Source organism: Antedon bifida, chromosome 9 (assembly GCF_963402885.1).
Source record: "Antedon bifida chromosome 9, ecAntBifi1.1, whole genome shotgun sequence".
Classification (NCBI taxonomy): domain Eukaryota; kingdom Metazoa; phylum Echinodermata; class Crinoidea; order Comatulida; family Antedonidae; genus Antedon; species Antedon bifida.
This window is the reverse complement of record NC_136234.1, coordinates 9,291,643-9,312,370: the sequence shown is the minus strand read 5'-3', so window position 1 is coordinate 9,312,370 and position 20,728 is coordinate 9,291,643. Positions and strand designations below refer to the sequence as shown.

General features: G+C 32.1%; 1 protein-coding gene across 2 annotated transcripts in view; it reads left to right on the top strand.

Moving 5' to 3' along the window:
- LOC144852481 (chromatin-remodeling ATPase INO80-like) overlaps positions 1 to 15,217 on the top strand; it is an 85,336-nt gene extending 70,119 nt beyond the window's left edge. The window contains exons 30-32 of one of the 2 annotated variants that reach the window (XM_078710304.1): positions 125 to 313; positions 13,609 to 13,748; positions 14,093 to 15,217. In XM_078710304.1, the coding sequence (XP_078566430.1) occupies positions 125 to 313; positions 13,609 to 13,730 (311 nt within the window). In that variant the 3' untranslated portion in view covers positions 13,731 to 13,748; positions 14,093 to 15,217. Of the gene's footprint in view, positions 1 to 124; positions 314 to 13,608 lie in introns of both variants that reach the window. The other variant, XM_078710305.1, reaches the window with a different exon arrangement.
- Positions 15,218 to 20,728: the final 5,511 nt, after the last annotated feature.

Genomic DNA, 20,728 nt, shown 5'->3' with positions numbered 1-20,728 from the left:
GGAAACCATAATGTAAGCTTCCTCGATGGATTATGATCTTCCACAATTTTCTACAAGAAATTAATACTGAATTCCATATGATAATGAAAATAACATATTTTACTTTTATATTCATGGTTATCAGACTCACCAAATTCCAAGAGGAGTAGAGGTAGACCACGTACAAAACCTTCAAACACTAAAAAGTTACCAGGAAGGCCTGGTAGGCCTAGAAAAGGCAATAGTGGAAGTGCTGCTGCAATGGCTGCTGCTCTTGCAGGAGCAGCAGCTGGGCAAGCTGCAGCCTATGCTGCTTATGGATTTAGTTTTACAGGCAAGTTGTTTTTATCTGTACTAATTGTTTTTAGCCAAGTTAAATACAGGGATGAGATTTCTAATTCAGATAATTTCTGTGTTTCGTTTGATTTTCAGTTTTTCTGTGTTTAAGGCCTATTTACACTACCGTACCTGTAGAACGATGATAATCGACAATAGATAGATAAATAGGCATTTTTCCTACATAAAACAAGAAATATAAAAAGTTTTCCTTCTAAAAAAAATCCTACAGTATACAAAGTGAGTATTTGAACGTCAAATTTTATTTGACCTAACAACTCGGAATCATCCTATACCCGATTTTATAATATCAAATGACAACGATATCACCAGTGCAGTGACTTTGGAAACAGCACCCTTTGTTCAATACTGCCAGCAAAGTCACACGCCGTGACTACCCTGGACAGGAAGTCGGTGGTTGGCGGTTCCACAAAGTCCTGCTCTGCTGTTGCGTGTCACATGTTGTTCTTTTAGCTTACTCGATTCCCACGCCTATGTATTCAACAGTATATCTCGGTATATTTATTCAAAAATTCACATTTGAAAGTACATACATGGCAGCACATGGCTGAATTGCATATATATTACACAATAGAAAAAAATTTGAACAATAGACAACACTATCAACTATATATAAATATATGAATAAGAATAAGTTAGCCTGCAGTTACCTCAAATAATACAAGCAAAAAATTAATAAATTAAAGTTTGTTCAAAAGTTCAACCATAAAAGGAACTGGACTAGTCTGGAAACGTTTAGTTTTATAACTAAAATTTTCCACTTTACGATTATGCCTAAGGGTCATGCAGGAACTATACTGAGGGGCAGGGAACCAGGTGGAGAATTGACCAGAGGCGTGTGCTTTAGAGGCAAAAACCTTGCAAGTGTCCCATCTTCTAGTGTGGAGTGGTTCAAGATTTAAAATGGCAAGAGAATCTGAGTATGTTATATACTCTTTGCACAACACAATCTTGCAGACACGCTTCTGAATCTTTTCCACCTGATTCACCTGTCCCTGCGTAAGACCTGCATGCCACAAAGGGGCTGCATACTCAAGCACCGGTCTCAAATAACCCTTGTAAACAGAAATAAGTTTGTTACTATTAAGACCTGCTTCTTTCAGTACCAAGTATTATTATTCGTAAACTGAAAAATTTGTACTTTTTTGGTGTATGAGCGTACCATCTCTATACTACGATACACATCGGTAAACTTGATTAAAATCGATTTGCCGATTCTTAATACTTTCTCTGGAAATTACCTACGCATTTGTGGCACGGACACGCCAAACCAGTCACTTGTCGGTAATCCTCGAACTGAGATACAGCCTAGAATATAAAAAAATTTTAAAATATTTTATCGATTAAATCTAACCTTTATGTATTCTAGAATCATACAGTTTTGTTATTTTTTAAAATTTTTCACCTAAAACAAGTAAAAAAATACATTTTGTAAGAAACCGTATTGATGAGTAAAGAGTATGTTATTGCAATCCAGGAACTCATAGAGACAGGAATACATTAATTTTTCAATGATTTTGGAAAAGGTGCTAAGTAATGAAATGGGTTTGTAATTTGAAGTTATATCTTGTCTACCTTTCTTGAAAATTGGAATAATTTTTGCTACCTTTAAATAATTGGGAAAACTGCCTTAAAAAAAGATGAATTAATACAGAACGTAAGGTGATTAATAATGAGTGGAGAAACCAATTTAATAACGTATGGTGTGACTTTTTTTTAATTATTGATTGATAATAATAATAATAAAAATAAATTTGTATTAATTGATTATAATTGCTAGAATTCATTACCTTTCCCATTACCAGAAGTACCTTCGTCTGGGACATCCTCTGACGTTCAAAATTGAACGCAAAAAAATGTGTGTTTTACCAGCTAAAAAATAGGCGTGATACGATGGTATTTCTGTTTGCTACTGTAGCCCGATATAGAGTGTCGTTTCCGGCGAACTAGAGTTGCCATTTAACATGAATTTTATGTGCGAGAGTACCATTTTCGGCCATCTAGGAGTGTCATTTAACAAAAATCGCCTTGCCACCGGTCCCACCATGGGGCCCTTTAACGGCTCTTGACTCTTGGGCAACCCCCTTAAAATATTTCTGCGACCGATCCTGAACCTGGTTCAACTTCAACGATTGCAGATTTTTACGTTGTTTTTTACCCCCTTTTCCTGTAAAATCATTGAATCCTGTCAATGCAGCGCAACTCAACGCAACTCGCCGTAACGTTACGTCGACAGAAAAACTGGCTTAAATGATCAAAATTTAAACAAACTTCTTTCGATTTCATAATTTATTTCTTCAGTATTTTTAAAACATTTTATGTGTTTAGGCCAACTATCTAAAATCTTTTCTTTTAATTTACTGACTGATTTGTAAGAGGGAATTGAAGATATTTTTTTTTGTCTTATCTTATTTGTATATAAATAACATTTACAGTAGTAATGAATTTAAATATTAAAAATAGAATGAATAATACAATTCTGACTTCCTTCTGTGCTGTTTGTCTTTTTATTATTTATTCAAACAATGATAAGATAATTGGCAATAACTTCCTTTATAGGATTCTTAGCATATTCAATGTACTCATTCACATGTCTTACCAATCCCAAGTGGTTAGTCGCTCTCGAGCTGATCAGGTCATGAGTCCATCGGTTTTATTTCCACCTACCCTCCTCCTACTATCTAGTAGTAGGCCTATCCTAATATTCTAGCCTACTCACAAAGTTATTTCCTCAATTTCTATCAACTTAACACATTTTTCAATTCAACTATTCTAAGCTTAAATGGCGCCTTCTATAAGTATCAATTTTTGTTATTGGTTGTGATTGGTCAATACTCGCCAAAGCTATTTGTATGCGCAGCTCAGTCAGCATACGGAGGTTCAGCTCAAAGAAGACGAAATATTAATATTATTAATTACTGTAAATATCTTCACGTTGAAAGTAATGGTAGTAACTGGAAAATGTTTTGAAATATCCTTAGTTTTAAAATGTATATAGATCGCCAGGATGATGATCCCTATTTGATTTAATTCTCTTACATTAACTTTGTTTAATTTAATTTTAAACTCAGTAGAATTTAAAACAAGTGGCTTGCGTACATTTTCATTATTATGTAATAAGGCGTGATATATCGAATATCCCAAACGACAAAAACGTGTGCAGGCAAGCGTCCTAATTCTAATTCTTGAAACAAATTTATTATAGTTAGGCCTACACTATTTTGTCCGTACTAACCTTAACCTAACTTGGCTAGTACTACAAATGTTTCATCACAGACTCAAACTTCCTAATATTTATGGGTTTTTTTATCGATATAAACTCACATTTGATAATTTTATATTTTGTGGTAACTATACGTTTATACTTGATACAAAGTTTCATTGAAACCTTTTAGGTAATACAGTAATTACCATAACAAAGTGAAGACGCCTACTATCTGCAAAAAAACATCTTGGAAGTGGATTCTTTTTCCATTTTTGATAGTGAAGTTAAGTTTTTTTGCGGTATTGTTTATATTTAATTTAATTGGCAGGAGAAATTTAGCATAGAGTTTATGTTTATGCTTTATAGATTTCAGCAAGCCAAGATTTAATTTTTTTTCTCTTTAGTATTGTTCCTTTTCAGTAGCGCATAGTGTTGGTGATAAAGAGCGTTATCAAAGAGATCAAAGTAGGGATCATTAGAATTAAGGATATCAAACCAAGTTTCATTAGAAACACTTGATAAAAGTTGTTAAAAGATGTATTGTTAATCTGTCTGACAGAAGGGATCTCTTCCTTGTTTGAGCTAGTGGCAACATTATCAGAGAGGTAGGAAAAAAGGAGATGATCAGATATATATAGCAATCCACTAATGTGAAGACAATCAAATTGATTTGAAATGATAATATCATATCTATAATAATAATTTATTATTATATCTAACAAGATTCAAGAAATTTTATTGGTCCACTTTAAAATGGAAATTCATTTTGCTTGGCATAATTAAAACAATAAAGGCAATGTAAAAATGCAATTTATAGGCCTATGTTAAAATACTGTTAAACACCTATTAAAAATGCAGATTGCAAAAATGCCATAGGCCATGTAAAATACTGTTAAAACAATTAAAAATTCAAAACAAAAATGACAGCAATGAGTTATCGTTGAACGTTAATTGTACCTATTAATGCTATTTACAACAAAAGGACTTCCTAGTTCTACATAGATTGGCTTTTTGTGATCGTAGTCATAATGCCAGATCTATTAAAATTGTTACAGTAATGTACATAGAACATTAAATTTCAGTATATCACCGGGCGGTTTAGAATTAATGTTCTATGCCTGATGTGTTTATATATATATATATAAGTATCTTAAGATACCGCTTTGTGAATAAAAATACTGATAGATGAGGGCGTACGTATCAATTTGATCTCTGGTGTGTGTGCGTACAATTGAGTGCTGTTCTGTCGTACCACGCCGAGAATGTTAAAGAGTCGCTATCCAATCGGGTTTGAACTATACCATGAAAGCCCAGTGGTCTAATGGTTAGGACATCTGCATATTAAGCAGAAGGTCCAGGTTCAAAACCTTGGTTGGGGCGACTTTTTCTCATTCTCACAGATTTCCTCATCTTATCGTTTCAAATTAATTAATTAAATTATAGTATATCACCGAGCGGTTTAGAATTAATTTCTATGCCTATTGTCTTTATATATATATCACGGAGCGGTTTAGAATTAATGTTCTTTGCCTTTTGTGTAAAACAGCCAGAAAAATTAGCAAAGATTTTGGGCAACACAAGCCCTTCATTAGTGCAAGTGAAAGTACAAAGATAGATAGATATATCAGGCGAGCGCTGCCTGAGTGGACAGGAATAAAAGAAATAAAACAAAAGAGGCACAAATTTTTCAGTAGACTCAACCAATGAACAAGTTTTGCCACAAAGTTGACTGCCCAAATTTTGGCTGTCATGAGAGTTAATTTCACTCTTAAATTTGGATCTGACTAATATATCACGAAGGTTGGGAAGTCTACGAAATGCAATAATGGGTGGTTCCGGAAAAACAGTCCTGAGACATTCTGTAAACTGTAGAATGGGCATATGTTTCTCAATAATAGCCCATAATTGAGGCAACCTAGGGTGATAGGTGACCAATGGCACTCTGGTCGATTTTGGCTGACATGGTTTGTACTTCAGTGTTTGACATTGAGGAATATCTTTTGCTTTCTTTATAGAAGTTTTGATGTATTCATTCTTGTAATTTCTATTCCGGAGATGTCCGGTTAGTTCTTCGGAAGAACAGATACGTCTGATACGTAATGCTTGACTGTACGGTATGTTTTTAGTACAGTGTCGGGGATGACAACTGCTAGGGAGCAGGTACATATTTTTATCTGTGGGTTTACGGAATAGGTCAGTTTTGAGTGTTAAGTCCTCGGGAAAGAAGTTTTTTCTCTCCTTTGGATAGTCGACAATTAATTTCAACAACTGAACCTTCTGCAGGGTTTCCTAAAAGCCCTGAAATCATCCGTAGGTATAGTCGTGGTTACTTCATGGTGCTTTATTACTACAAATTTGTTTCATATGACCAGCAAAGCTGCCCACACTCGTCAGGTAATGTACAAAGCATGAATGACACAAAATATAAGAGCTACTTGTACCCATGGTATTGAGCACTTTCTCCAGCTTTCTATTTAGTTATATAACCATTAACCCTACCCTCAATCTTCCCCTGTTTATAGTTCAATGCTTATTTATTTTTGGTGATTTTGTGTTATCACCTTAGGTGGCATTGCAGAAGAGTAAATGTTTCAATCACAAGTACAGTACATTTGAATGTTTAGCTTCCAAAATAGACAAAGAAAAATGTAACTTTAATATAATATTATAAGTTTAAAAACCATACAATCATTTTCTTTTGTTTTATTCAAGTTAGCCTGGTAATTCCATAGCATTTTATTTTTAATAAACTGCTTTCATAATGTTTTATACCTTGAATTGCTGTTTTACAATAAATACAAAATTATTGATTGCAAGACGTGCTGTTGCTATGGAAAATAATTTAAAATAGCAGATATTATAATTCAGAATAATGACTACAGTACACATCAATTTACATGGCTTATATGCCTTTCCTACCAATATGATAAGAAACCAAATTTTAGAAAAAATGTATTTATTCTACAAAAATAAATTTATTTGCTTCTGGTGATGAAGAAGCACAACTAATTAAATCTCAAATGAATGTATGAAATAGGTTTTCTTTTTCAGTGAATTTTATAGAAATTTAAAGGTTTGCAAAATATTTTAATCCTTACACTACCTTTAAAATTAAAGTATGTTTGTTGATATTCAAAGAAAGCAGGAAATGTTGTATCAGATTTCGTGACAGTATTTTTGCATGACATGTATCTTCCATGTCAGTTAATTCATTTTTGACAAAGATATTTTGAAATGGAACAGGAAATACAATCGGAAAAGTAATTATATTGAATGCAAATAGTGTAACCAAATTTACACATTGTAAATAAATCTCCTTGACCACTTAAAACAGATAATATGTATTATAAATTAGTTCTACTTATATTACTGTTTGTTTGTTCCTCATGTTGTACCAATATAACACCTTTTGCTATCCATGTTAAAAATTGTATGTATAACATACAGTGTATATTCATTCATTGTACATGGGTGGATCTAGGATATTTGATAGTTTGCATGGCCACGAAAGTGGCAAACGAGGAGTGGGTTTGGGAGGGGCTGTTCCTCTCCCGAGCGTCAGAACAATTTTGCAAAAATAGATGCTTACACACTGTTTAATAGGCTAGAGCAACTGTTTCCATCACATTTAATAACAAATGTTACATAATGTAAATTTAAATAAATCCTAATAATAAACTTTGATAAAAAAACTTTTGATCGCTAGGTACTCAAAAAATGCCTCCGATATGGTGCATGTGTGTGTACTGTGTTGTGGTGGTATGTTACCTCAGATATATATCCTACAGCCGGGTGAATAACTCAACGTAATTTAGTATACAATGGTTGCACTAATCGCTGTGTCTATAACACAAAATCAATAAAACGCCAAAGACATTTCATGTTTAATTCATGCCTATGAAATAATAAAAGAACACCATGTTTCTCTTTTATTTTTATCGTTTATACTGCACCATTATTATATTAAAAAACCTTTGTACATGAGAATAAAGTTCAGGAATATTATATTATTTAAAATTATAAACAACAATACAACAAATATTGCCAGAGAAGCTGCATCGCTATGGGATCTGTGGTCCTGTTTTACAGTTGCTTGCTTCCTTCCTTTCTGGAAGACATCAACAAATAAAATTCAGAGGGTGCATCTTCACTTTCCTGTCTTGTACAGTCTGGAGTTCCCCAGGGGTCAGTGCTTGGGGCCCATTTTAATAATTAAATTCTACTGTTTTTATGTCTAAAGGTCCCCACCCGACAGTGATTTAGTTGGTTTTGGGGTGCCATGTCTAATGTTTTGGCTGTTATTTAATATGTTTGTGTATTTTATTGTTTGTTTTTTTTTTAGACGAATAAATGAAATGAAATTGAGAGGATTCTTTATCCAGCAACAGCTGGTTAAATGCACTGCTCCCATTTTTCGCTGTGTACCTTGTCCATTTAATTTTGCTAAAGATCTTTTATTTTTTTATTTATAAGTATTGATCAATTAATTTGTTAACTGCTTTGTAATTGCTGCATCGCAGCTACTCTAATTGACCCATCACTCTTATGGATGTGTACCACTGGAGAGGACCACTCACTAAGTTCCAATGGTTGCAACATTTGAGATTTAATTAGTTTATTGTACTCAGCCTCTACACTCTGTATCATTGAGTATGGAATGGGGCGAGCCTGCTGGAAAACGGGTTTAGCGTCCGGATTTAATAACTTAAATGATGCTGTGACACCTTTTATACCAGTATTGTCAGTAGAGAATGCAATTCTGTTATGAATCAACAAATCATTAAAGGCATTGGGACTTAGATGTGGGTATTTTTACCACATTTCGTGGCATATGCCTAACAGTGAAACTACTTTTCCAATCTAATTTAACAAATTTGAGCCAATCTCTCCCAAACAAAGCTGGACGTTTTCCTTTAACTACAAGTTCCAAATCAAAAACGGGGCCCTTACTATACTGAACTGGAACTCTTATACTTCGAACAACCGGGACTTCTTCACCTGTATAACTACCTAATTTAATTACTTTGCAAAGGATTTTGACTTAACATAGCATTATATACAGTTTCTGAAACAGTGGATCGTGATGCACCTTTATCAAGTTCCATCATTATGTTAGAATTGCCCACCTTGACATTAAGACTTATTGGACTGTTTTTGTTGTCTGTACTTCTAAACAATACAAACCTAACTGCTCAATATAATAATAATAACTAAACAGTTCCCTCCCAAATTTCCAGAAAATAAAAAAAAAAATCTTTCTTTTGTTTTGAAAATCAAATCGAGATGGGAGATACTGTCCCACCTTTCTGGGAAATTCCCACATTCCATCAGAACAAATTTGTTTTGACGATAGCACAATGAAAATATTTTTTAAGCTCAATGGAATACGAGCAAAAAGATTCACTGTGGCGATAGAAACTTTAATCCATGCATGCTGAAATGCAGAGCACCTAAAAAAATGATCGCCTAGTACGAATCACGAATAATAACATTCATGATTAGAATCCATAAAGATACAGTGATTGAATAATTTTTTTAGTTTTGTTTTTAATCAAGCAAACGTATAATATTAACTGTAAAGTTCGCTGCTTGTGTGTCCAAATTAAGATATGCACAGCTTTTTGTTAAAAAATAGTAGGCATTATACTTTTAACACTTTTATGTGTTTGGATTCATTAATAAATAAGTGTTTGCTGCCATCTATTTCTGCAAAGGATGAAGGTGCTGCAGTGTGACTAGGGAAGAATTGTTGGTGGTATTTCCTTGCTTTTTTTGGACAGTAATACACACTCTTTAATCTTTTAATGTTTATCCTTTGTTAGCCACTTAGTATGTTTCACCAAACAACAAATAATGTTGGTACAGATCAGTATCTGTATATCGATGACATGAATTGTATTATCAAAATGTAGGTAGTGCAATCTAAATTAATTCTTGTTTAGGGAAAAGTAAAACCTGAAAGGTATTTATTGTTATTATTTTGTGTGTACTCTTCTATTTTCCAGCACTGTAACATTATGAGAGAGTTAAACAAATTTCATGTTCATTTCATATTGGTACCACCTTTTAATAGCACTTTTGTATTCCCATCCCTATGACATTCTTTTTAAATACATTGACTATAAAATTTGGCCAGTTTGGCAACATTAAAATTGTAAAAATAATGCATATATAACATATAACCTGGTTTAAACATTAAACCAGGTCATTTCTTGTCTTAAATATGTGTTCTAAAGTTAATTATGATAAAAAGAGGAAAACAATGCACTACCTAAGTTGCTTACATCGAATGTTCTCTCGTAGACGTCTCTAGGACTAACTTAGATTAGTATTGTAGGCCTAGCTGGTAAAGAACGGTAACATACAAACATCATACGCTAGCTGTAGGCCTAGTCCGACGTTGTCTTGTTGCTGAATTAATTGTCTTTTCTTTTTTGGCAGAAACTGTTAATACAAATTGGGGAAGACCTGGTATTTTCGCTGAAAAGTTACAGTTCTTTTATTTGTTTACCCTTTCACAATCGATGGTCACATCACAATATGAAGATATCAATCCCTGCGCGATGCATTCTGGTATTTATAGCGGGCCGGTCAAATTATTAGAGTCTACTTATTATTTTTTAATTATCGCAATATGTTCATATAGTACTTATATGTTTACATAACATGTAGTGTGTGAAAAAAACGTAAAAGGTAATAAAAAAGGAACATTTAGGTTTTTTAAACATACTTTAGGAAAACTGGGTAATTTTATCATTAATAGATCCAATGCAGGATTCATTTAGTGTCAAATTGTTCAAAACATATACTGTATTTATATTCACTCTAAAAAGTCTGCAACAACTACCATTTCCGGAACTTTGAAATTTCCCTTTTCCCTCTTCTTATACAGTAAGCTAGGCATAGAGACATAAGATTGAATGAATGAAGTTGTTCAGAGCATTTATGTTTATATTTGATCTAATGACATTTTTTTCCAAAAGTGACTTCAGTGACCAATGCACTTCGGGAAAATATAATCCCTCGTGAAAAACATAATTCCTCGATATCAAAAGTATCTTTAACTAAGCAAGTAATATAATAATCAAAGATCATGGAGATAATATATTATAAAAGTTTTTAAAATGAAACCAATTTTATCGAAGCCAATTATTTAATAAAATTTAGTCAATGACTAATTACTTGAAAGTTGCATTTAAACTAAATTAACAATAACTTTTGACTTTGTTTATAAAATATAATTGATCCTAATATTAGAGTTATTTCATTACAACAATTCACCGTGGCAACTAACTTGCCATATAAACACATGTCTGTCTGCTGGAAATATTAACACAACATCTTCTCAAACAATTAAAAACTATACAAATGTTCATCACAAACACCTTGTCAGTACACTGACGTCTAACAGTACTTATTATATCAAAACATCATCTATTTAAACACTGTATCAGCTGGTTTTGTTGTTGACTTGGTAACATAGTATGCTTGGTTATGTTATTCTTCCTAATTCTGTGAATGCAAGTCACTGCATGATACCTATGGAATTAATTTGCTAATTATTACCAATTTTATTATTTTAAGGATATGTCTTTAATTTACAATTGCTTGTTTTAAACAGCTTACTGTAATGAAAATAGACACCAGTAGAGTTAACTATAATGTTTGCATACATACAAACACCAGGAGACTCTCGTAATTTAAACTCTTCCTAACATTGTGCTCCCAGTTTTCCACATTTTCTCCCGGATTACACAAATAACTAAATTTTGATGTATTGGACTATGTGTTGATTTTTTCCAATAAAATATAACAAAAATCCTCACACACAAGCGAATTTATAATATTTGATTTTTTTCTAAACTGAAAGCGGAATCCCCTCACTCAGAGATTGTCACACCTTGTCTCGATTCTAAGAGGGCGATGTTGACTTTCGCCTTTTCTCCAGTTTTTTTTTCTCCAATTGGCAACTCCAATCGCCATTTGCGAAAAAGCGAATTTCTAGGGTGAGCGTAGTTATCATTCATCATATCATAACCTTATTGATTTTGTCGGGATCTTTAATTATTTATAATATATGAAGATAGTATTTTGCTAACGCACATAGCCGGTATCACAATCAGATCAAAGATCCTTCTGCGTATAATGTCCTAAACCACATTTGTTACATAATAATAATAAAGACATAAGTTAATTTATATCTAGATTTCATTATAAATCATGTGTATAATCTATACAATAAGGAATAAAATTGGATAATAAAAATAAATCTTATTTCGTTTCATTATATATCTTTTAAAAATCAATTATCTTTATTTAAATCAATGCATATAACCTATAATTCGTCATAGTGACGAATTGAATCTAGTTATTATTATTATTAGTCAATATCATTGTTCAGCATGTGCTGAGTAGCAGCAGCAGGCTTCCAACTGAGTCTTTCCCATCAATATTTCAAAAGGTTTCCGATTTTAAAGGTCTGGAATATGTAAACACAAAATAGGTTTTTACAGTGTTAATTACAGGACAGTCTAAAAATTAGCCCTTTTCATTATATATCTTTTAAAAATCAATTATCTTTATTTAAATCAATGCATATAACCTGTAATTCATCATAGTGACGAATTAAATCTAATTATTATTATTAGTCAATATCATTGTTCAGCATGTGCTGAGTAGCAGCAGCAGGCTTCCAACTGAGTCTTTCCCATAAATATTTCAAAAGGTTTCCGATTTTAAAGGTGTGGAATATGTAAACACAAAATAGGTTTTTACAGTGTTAATTACAGGACAGTCTAAAAATTAGCCCTTGAGAAATTGCCTCTAGCTTCCTCAGCTTTTGCAGAATGGTATAGTGTTGAATTTCTCAAGAAAAATAAAATTTAGATCCCTCCTATTGGTAAGTTTTGGTATTTTCTTACGAAAATGACAAACCAGTTTAATAGTAAGAAAATACATATAATTATTAAATAAAATAAATCATGTAGCAATTGGAACAGAAAACTGAACTTGACACACAATCTTAAAAAGATGGTCTTATAACAACATTAATTTGTTAATCTTATTTGTCATTTTAATTTTTCCCATGATTAAGACAAAGAGATAAGTGACCCCATTATTTATTTTTGTTTGCACTGCTAATTGTTTCCAAGTTTGAAATGTCACAATAAAAGGGACTTGAAAAGCCATTGTATCATGTATTTTCTACTCTTTTTTGGAAGTGGTTTTATTTTAATGTTCTCTTTCTTTTTACAATTATTAAACCAAATGCTGTCTAGAAAAATGCAATTGCAGGTTTTCCCCTTTAAAGCTTTTTGTACAGTTTAAGAAAGTAATGGGAAGTTGACCTACAATGATGCAACAACAGATACAACATCCAGTTCAGGATCATTAAGCAATCAAGCAGAAAATTATTGATAACATGGCTTATATTTAAACCTACCAATGCTTTTTGTTGGGTTAATTATTGAATGTGCTCATGCGTAAAGTGGTTGTTGGTTTTAACAATTACCCCAAAGACAACAGACCTATTTAGCAGTATTTTGTTTGTATTGACCAGCATTTTTGTTGTTTTTTTTGTATTATTATTGCATAAAATCATTGTCATTTGGCTTAACAAAATGAAAACTTCCTAAACCAATCGTTTTCAGACCTGTGAAATTATTACGTTAGGTGTCCAACAAATTAATTAGTTAAATTGACATTAACGCCATTTTCACACAAGCAATTCTAAGCATATTTATAGTAACTGATGATTAATTTATAATAGAGGTTTTAAGTAAAATAATTTGTGAACCCAATCAATTTCCCTATTTTAAACAAATTATGCAAGTAGACACATTAAACATATTTTGTTTTTTTTATTGGTACTATTTGTCATGTATTGATTGTTCTCTTTATGCTATGTCATGGTAGGGTTTGTGAAACCTATAAATGGTTTGCTTTACTAGTAACTTTTTATTGGGAATATCAATAAAATGTAAGTTTAGACATTTTAAAAAGTCATGGTTACAGTAAGTTGCAAAATTCTTATAAAGATATTATTTTTACTTAATGTTTCATTCCAGGTTCTAGTAACATTGGTCAGTCAACAAGTACTTCTTGCATATCTACTAGTCAAGTATATTCTGCTGATGTCATGCCATCAGCCAATCAAAATACAATGTCTGCTAGTCCAGATAGAACATAAATAAACAGAAATTGAATGGTAGGACATAATAACGTTATTTCTTGTTATATGGCTCGAAACATTTGGTTGAAAGAGCATCATGGGACCAAGTGTAGATTTACTATTTTCGACAATTGATCATGTTGGAGAAAATAGTAAATTTAACAAGAATATATTTACTATTTGCTGATAAATGACATATGGCACTGTGTGTTAGACGTTTGAGACCAACCCTAGTTGCATTGTTTATGTCCTTGGCAAGACACATTGTATTTTTTCTTGGATACCATGTTGTGTATTACACACTGCATTTTATTATTTTTACATTTATTTTGATTCATTTTAAGTTTCAAACATACACAAGCATATCCTCTAATTTTCAGGCATCGGAATATATGTTGGCTAAATCATCTAGTTTGGAGAAGGCCATTTAATTCATCTTTTAAAATAGTTGTTAAAATGAACATTTAGATGTAAATTATGAACTATGGAGGTACATTTCATAGGAATTTCCAAGAATTTAAAGTTATTGAATTTTAAAGCAATTTCAAGTAGTCCCTGAAGTGTTTACATAAATAGAAACTATCTCTGGTTAGAAAATGGCATTTTCATTTATGCACACAGTAATGCATTATGCTACAAATAGAAGCACAATAGCACATTAATTTACAGGAAATACCTGTACGCTATTGAAAAATCTTGAAATCTATATACGTAAGGGAGGGTATAGAAAGTTGGTACATACTTTGGTACTAATTTTCAAAACCTAATGAGTTAGGTAATACGTTATTAATGATTAAAACAAAAGTAAGCCACTGTGCACCTACTGTACTATTTAAATTGAAAATGACTTTCAATAAAATATATACAATTTAAAAAACAAATGAACTTTAGTAGATGAAGTCAATAAAAACAAAATTATTCAGAATGGTTACTTTGTAGTGTGGTAATTATCTATGACATTTTATTTCTACTATTTCAATTGACCATGACAGTTTCATAAAAGTATTAACCGGGTATGTACTGAATCCGTTTTTAAAAAATGTGTATGATTATTAAAAAGTTTAAGCTTATTAAAGTATCAGCTTATTGTGTCTTGGAGGAGGTGCCTACTACTTTTTGTAGTAGTACAACACAATTGTCCAGATTCATTTGTCAATTTTGTAGTAATTATTTATTTATTCCATTTTCTTAAATTACAACATCAACATATGTCAAGTACAAAAGGTTGTAAAGAATAAAGATAACCCCAATTGCTTTCCAATTTTAATGATTTGTTATTGTTAAATTTTACATGAATGTGTCACAGGGTTTTGTTAAATATCAAAAGAGCCTGGAGCTATTTCAAGGCCTTCAAATGTCTCTATAACTAATTTACAAAATAAGTACTATGGATGAACACAGCTATACAAACAATTATTTACAAGAGGCCAGAAGGTGTGAAACAGTTTCAAAACATGATAACAAGTTTCCTATTGAGATGAAGTTTGACGTTGATATACTCACAAACCCCTACAGTTATACCATTTTTATATTCCTGTTATAGTATAAAAAGACTGGATTTAATTTGCCACTCTAAATTTGTGTATAATCATGGAGTAACTCCGTGGTATAATGAATTCCAGTGGAAACTAGTAGTGCCTTAAGGCAAATGTTCTACAAAAAAAAACAGTGTACAGTGCATTGATGTCATGCAACTTCTCAATTCTTTTGCCTTCCCCATGGCGCTAATTTATTTAGCAAAATTTGAACTTAATTTCACAATAGATTTCTGCATTTATGCCACATTTTACAGATTGATTTTGTTAAGTTCATAATTGAAGGTGTTTGTAGGTAAATTGCTGAAGGCACTTAAGTATTGTGTAGTGGAGGTCATCATTATTTTGTTTAATCTGATCACTTCATTAGTATACGTAATCTATTGACATTCATTTTCATTCATTTCATTTTTATTCATCAAAATTGGTCCCAAGTGAAGATTAGTATTTTTTAATAAGCCTACAATTATTATTAGACCAAACTTGTTTAAAGACACCTTCTCTACAATTTGTGATGTTTTGTAAAAATAATACATATATTACTTTAAAAACATTAAACCATGTCATTCCTTGTCTTAAATGTACGTTTTATGGTAAATTATGATAAAAAGTGAGAAACAATGCACTACCTAAGTAGCTCGCGGCGATCGACCTCTCGTGGACAGTCTTAGGCCTAGCCTAGCTAGGCTTAGTTTTGTAGGCCTAGCTGGTAAACATCGGTAACGTACGAACATTGTACGCTAGCTATATACCTAGCCTGACGTTGTATAGTTGCTGCATAAATTGTCTTTCTATTTTTACCAGACTCCGTTGATACAAATTGGGGAAAACCCGGTATTTTCGCTGAAAAGTTAGGAGTCTTCCATTTGTTTTGGCCTCACGATCGATCGAAAAGTGGGTGAATTACAGAAGAAAAACAAAAATATCAATTTTGGGATTTATAGCGGGCCGCTATAATTATTAGAATCGACTTATTTTTCACATTTTTGACCGTTTAAAGACGAAAAAAGTTATCGCAATAGGACCATATAGTATTATTTTTACATTAAATATAGTTTGTGATCTTAAATTAGATCTAAAAAACGTAGGGAAGGTGTCTTTAAATGAAACAGCACTAGGCCTGTGCACTTTCACACAACCATCGTTTAGAAATTGCTGCAGTTACTGTAGGAAGGCCTACTGTGAATAAACATTTACAATATGTAGGTGAAAAAGAAGGTAGAGTAATGCAAATTTGTTTGATTTGGCAATAAAAAAGATTTTAGTATAAAGGGTCTAGGAGGCGAAGACCTGTAAGCTGCAGCTTGAATAAAAAGTAGGGTATGACTATAGGCCTATATTTTTCTCCATTTTTTTTTTTTTGGTGCAGATTTCCACCGATTGTTCATTCAGTACTGATTGTACATATTATATCATTTCATTTTTATTTCACATTTCATAACTCGATTATATGAACAAGAATATTTCACACTAACTAGATGTCATATTTCATTTATGGCCAGAATGGCTTAAAATGTACATTGGCAAAAAAAACATCACCGTATAAGGCTGTACTCTCCAATATTACTAATAACAATACTTGATGAAATATGGTGAAGATAAATCAAACTATACAAGCCCTCTTAAAAAGTACTACTCTTGCTGTCACATCTGCCTACACCCCCATATACTCTTAATTGCATATATCACTTATTATTTGTCTTTTTTAATATAAAGAACAGGATAATGTATTATAAGCTTATTCTTTGAATACTAGATTGATTTGTGTACTAGTAAACGTCATAATATTGTAGGACAAGTAGGATGAATGACACAATTAACCGTATGGCCTTAACACATCCCGTTACAAAGCTGATTGAAACTATGTATGTGATCTGATTGATATGTAATAAGGACTAAAAGACCCCTAAAGATTTTAGCTTTACACTGGTTGGTACCAAGAACGTTATTCAACTCGTAATTAGTAAAATAAAAGTAACCCACTTTTTGAGTTTTCATAGTTTCACGCAAGAAAGTCGAGATATTAATTTTTGTGTGTGGTGAGATCAACAAACGGAGTAAACGCTACACGGCATTGATAGGCTTGCTGTATCTATATATAAATTTACGTAAGGGCAAAATTCGGTAAATCGCGAATTACTTCTAGAATTTTTACTCGATGGTATATAAAGTTACTTTTCTTTCGTAAGTAATTCCCAGGGTTCTAATTTTATTTGACTACATAAATCACTGTCTATTTTTTCATTCCTGTAAACGACATGTATTATAGTCCTGTGGTACGTACATTTGAAATCGCCAGTTTTTTTTACGCTGAAATGACTGTATTCGAGAACCATCTGTGGCGTTAAAAGTTTACATCGTAAAGTTGCTTTTTGTTATTGTTATTTATATAATGTTACCTTCAAATATACTGATTTGTTCTACTTACTACTTTATTACACGGAAAATTATCTGATTACTTATATCTCCGACGCCAACTGTACTGTTTAAAATTGAAAATCTGAAAATTGATTTGACGCTTAGAAAAATCACTGATGCATCATTGGATTAGCGTTATTAAATCTGCCCTGTGTGCTGCTAGTTTAGTGTACAGTGTTTATTAGTCATAACAGCTGTCTGTTCCACAGCCTAGTTCAGACACAAAAATATGTACACCACTTACATAACGCTACCTTGCATAAGGCTGTGAGTCAGAACATACAGCAATTTTAAAATATATATTTTGGCTCCCAAATTGCTCTGGAACTACACGGTATCTGACATATCCAAACTTACTTATGGAAATATTGTAGGTGTGGTAGATTGGGTATGGCAGATCTCGCTCGCTTTTTAAATATGTATATGTCAAAACAGACTCATAATCAAACTTGTTTGTCAATTATGCATATTTCAAAGTCATGTATTTTTTTATTGATGACCTCTGACTCCTGATGTGATCAATCGTGGTCGTTAACCTCCATGTTTCAAATGATGAACTGTTCATGCAGTAGATTTTATAATAGAATGTGTCATATTGTATGGTATTTTATTGGAATTGTAATATTCAATGCACCAACTCTTAAATCATGTTGCTATTTATTTAATTTTTAGATACATTTTGTACATCTGACTTGTCACTGTATAAAAAACACAATTTAGAATACAGTACTTGATTGTTAGAGATATGAGGCCCATTTCTAATTTTTTTAAAAAGAATTTGACATCCTTCAAAACAGGTTTTGCTAGCTGTTTATAAACTGATCATGTTGTAATTTTTACTCAAAATAGACTTATGGTCACAAATCAGCACAACAGATGGCTGGCAGAAACGAATCCATATTCAAATATATCTTAACTATGTTGTACAAGAAATCAAATTAATTGTATTAATATTTCATTGATATCAGTACAAAAAGTACCCACTTTTTGGTTTTTTTTGCTAACTAATTAATACAATTATGTAATCATTAATATTTCCATTTTTTTTAAATAGTACAAAAGTACCTTTACTACAATGCATTCCAATATAATAATTAGTATTATTATTGCCAACACTCCCATTTTTTTTAAATATGGCAATCTCTTGGTTTTTCACATTTTCTCCCAGATTACAAAGTTAACTGAATTTTGATATATGCATGTGAATGCAATGGAATTTGCAATATTTAAGCCATTGTACAATAATTAATATTTGTTGTGGGTTTTTTTTTGCAAATGGAAAGGGGATGAATTCCCCTTACCTAGCCACCATGACACCTCACACCTTGCACTCATTACCTCTCCAATTCTGGGCTTTAATAAATAGAGGGTTCTATTGACCTTTAAAAAAATCCACACCTCCCGTTTTTGTTAAACTACAGATGTTGGCATTTTTATTTATTCTATATACAATATATATTTTATTATTATTATAATAATGCTACTAATACTACTACTAATACTAATACTAATAATACTAATACGCCCAGAGAGTGTATAGAAAGCGTCATGACAAGGTAGCATTGGAGATTTGCAAAAAATTATGAATGTACTGACAAATGGTATTACCATCAGCCATTAGCAGCCACAAAGAATAAAAACATTTGAATTACTTGGGACATGACAGTTTACAAAAGAAATTAAAACAAATAACAATAATAATAATATATTATTTAGATTTAAATCCAAAGGCAAATTACTGGAAAAATGACAATGCTGTGGGCTGGATCTCAATTGAAATAAAATAAGCAACAAGCTAAATCAAAAACTAGAAACTAGCTAGAAAAGAAATACATCATATATCATATGAGATTAATAATTTGCAATGGCTACACCATATTGTTGACTATTATTTTGCTATAAGACATTGTTTGTATGATATCCTTTGTGACAATAATCAGCCTTGTTCTGTATTGATTAATAGATCAACGTTAAGCATTTTCCAGCAATGTCAGTGAAGAAAAAAACATCCTGATATTCATTGTTTGTACACATACTGTGAAGTTGTAAAGCACCCTTAATATCTCCTTAATTTGTATTATGTACTTAAGTACATTGTTCATTAAAAAAAAATGGCAGAACTATCTATGGCCCTGCTTCTGCTACCAAGTAAATACCATATTTAATACAGTATTTTTGTAATATTTTTTAGTACTGTCTTCTGCATTTTTGGCAATGGAAACGGCACTCATAAAAAATATATATACTGTATTTTGTATACCATTATTTCCCCACAAAATTTGTGGATAAAATACGGAATTTATAAATTTATACCGTATTTTGGGTACCCTTTTCTGCTGCCAATAAAAAATACCGTATATTTTGATTTTCTGAAAGCATCACAACATTTCACAACAAGAATCTTTTGATTTCAAGAAAATTAAAAAGGAACAGCCAGCCAGGTTTAGAAAGATACAGTAACTTAGCAAAAATTAAAGGAGAGTATTGGGTGTGTGAACTTGTCGTAGTCAATAACAATGACTGTGAAGCAGAGGCTACAACATCGCAAAAGATAACAAATTCTAATTCGGGCAAGGAAGGTATAACTTGTCCCCATTTTGGGTAATCGAAAGGTACTTCTATCAGAAACGGAGTACTAAAAAATAGGGTATAACATATACCATATTTTGAGCATATGCAGCAGAAACATGCATTTATTTTTTAGGTCCTACGTTTTTACACAATAAAAATCACATTTGGCATAAAGACGAACATCCAGAATATTGCTGGCACACAACCATAAAATTGCTGTCAATTCCATCACACTTCTCATTGTATCTGACTATAAATTGTCCCCCAGCTAACCCAAAAGTATTGCTAAACTACTACTACACCACTAAAAGCAAAGTAATATAATTGCCTGCCTGTTAATGTAGCCTCTAAATTATTGCGATTCAAACATTGATCATCAACAAATATATTATGAATGGGTCTACCAGACATAGTTGAGTAAACATATATGCAAGGGCGGACGCAGGGGGGTTGCCCCAGTTGCCCGGGCAACACCCTTAATTTCATGCTAAA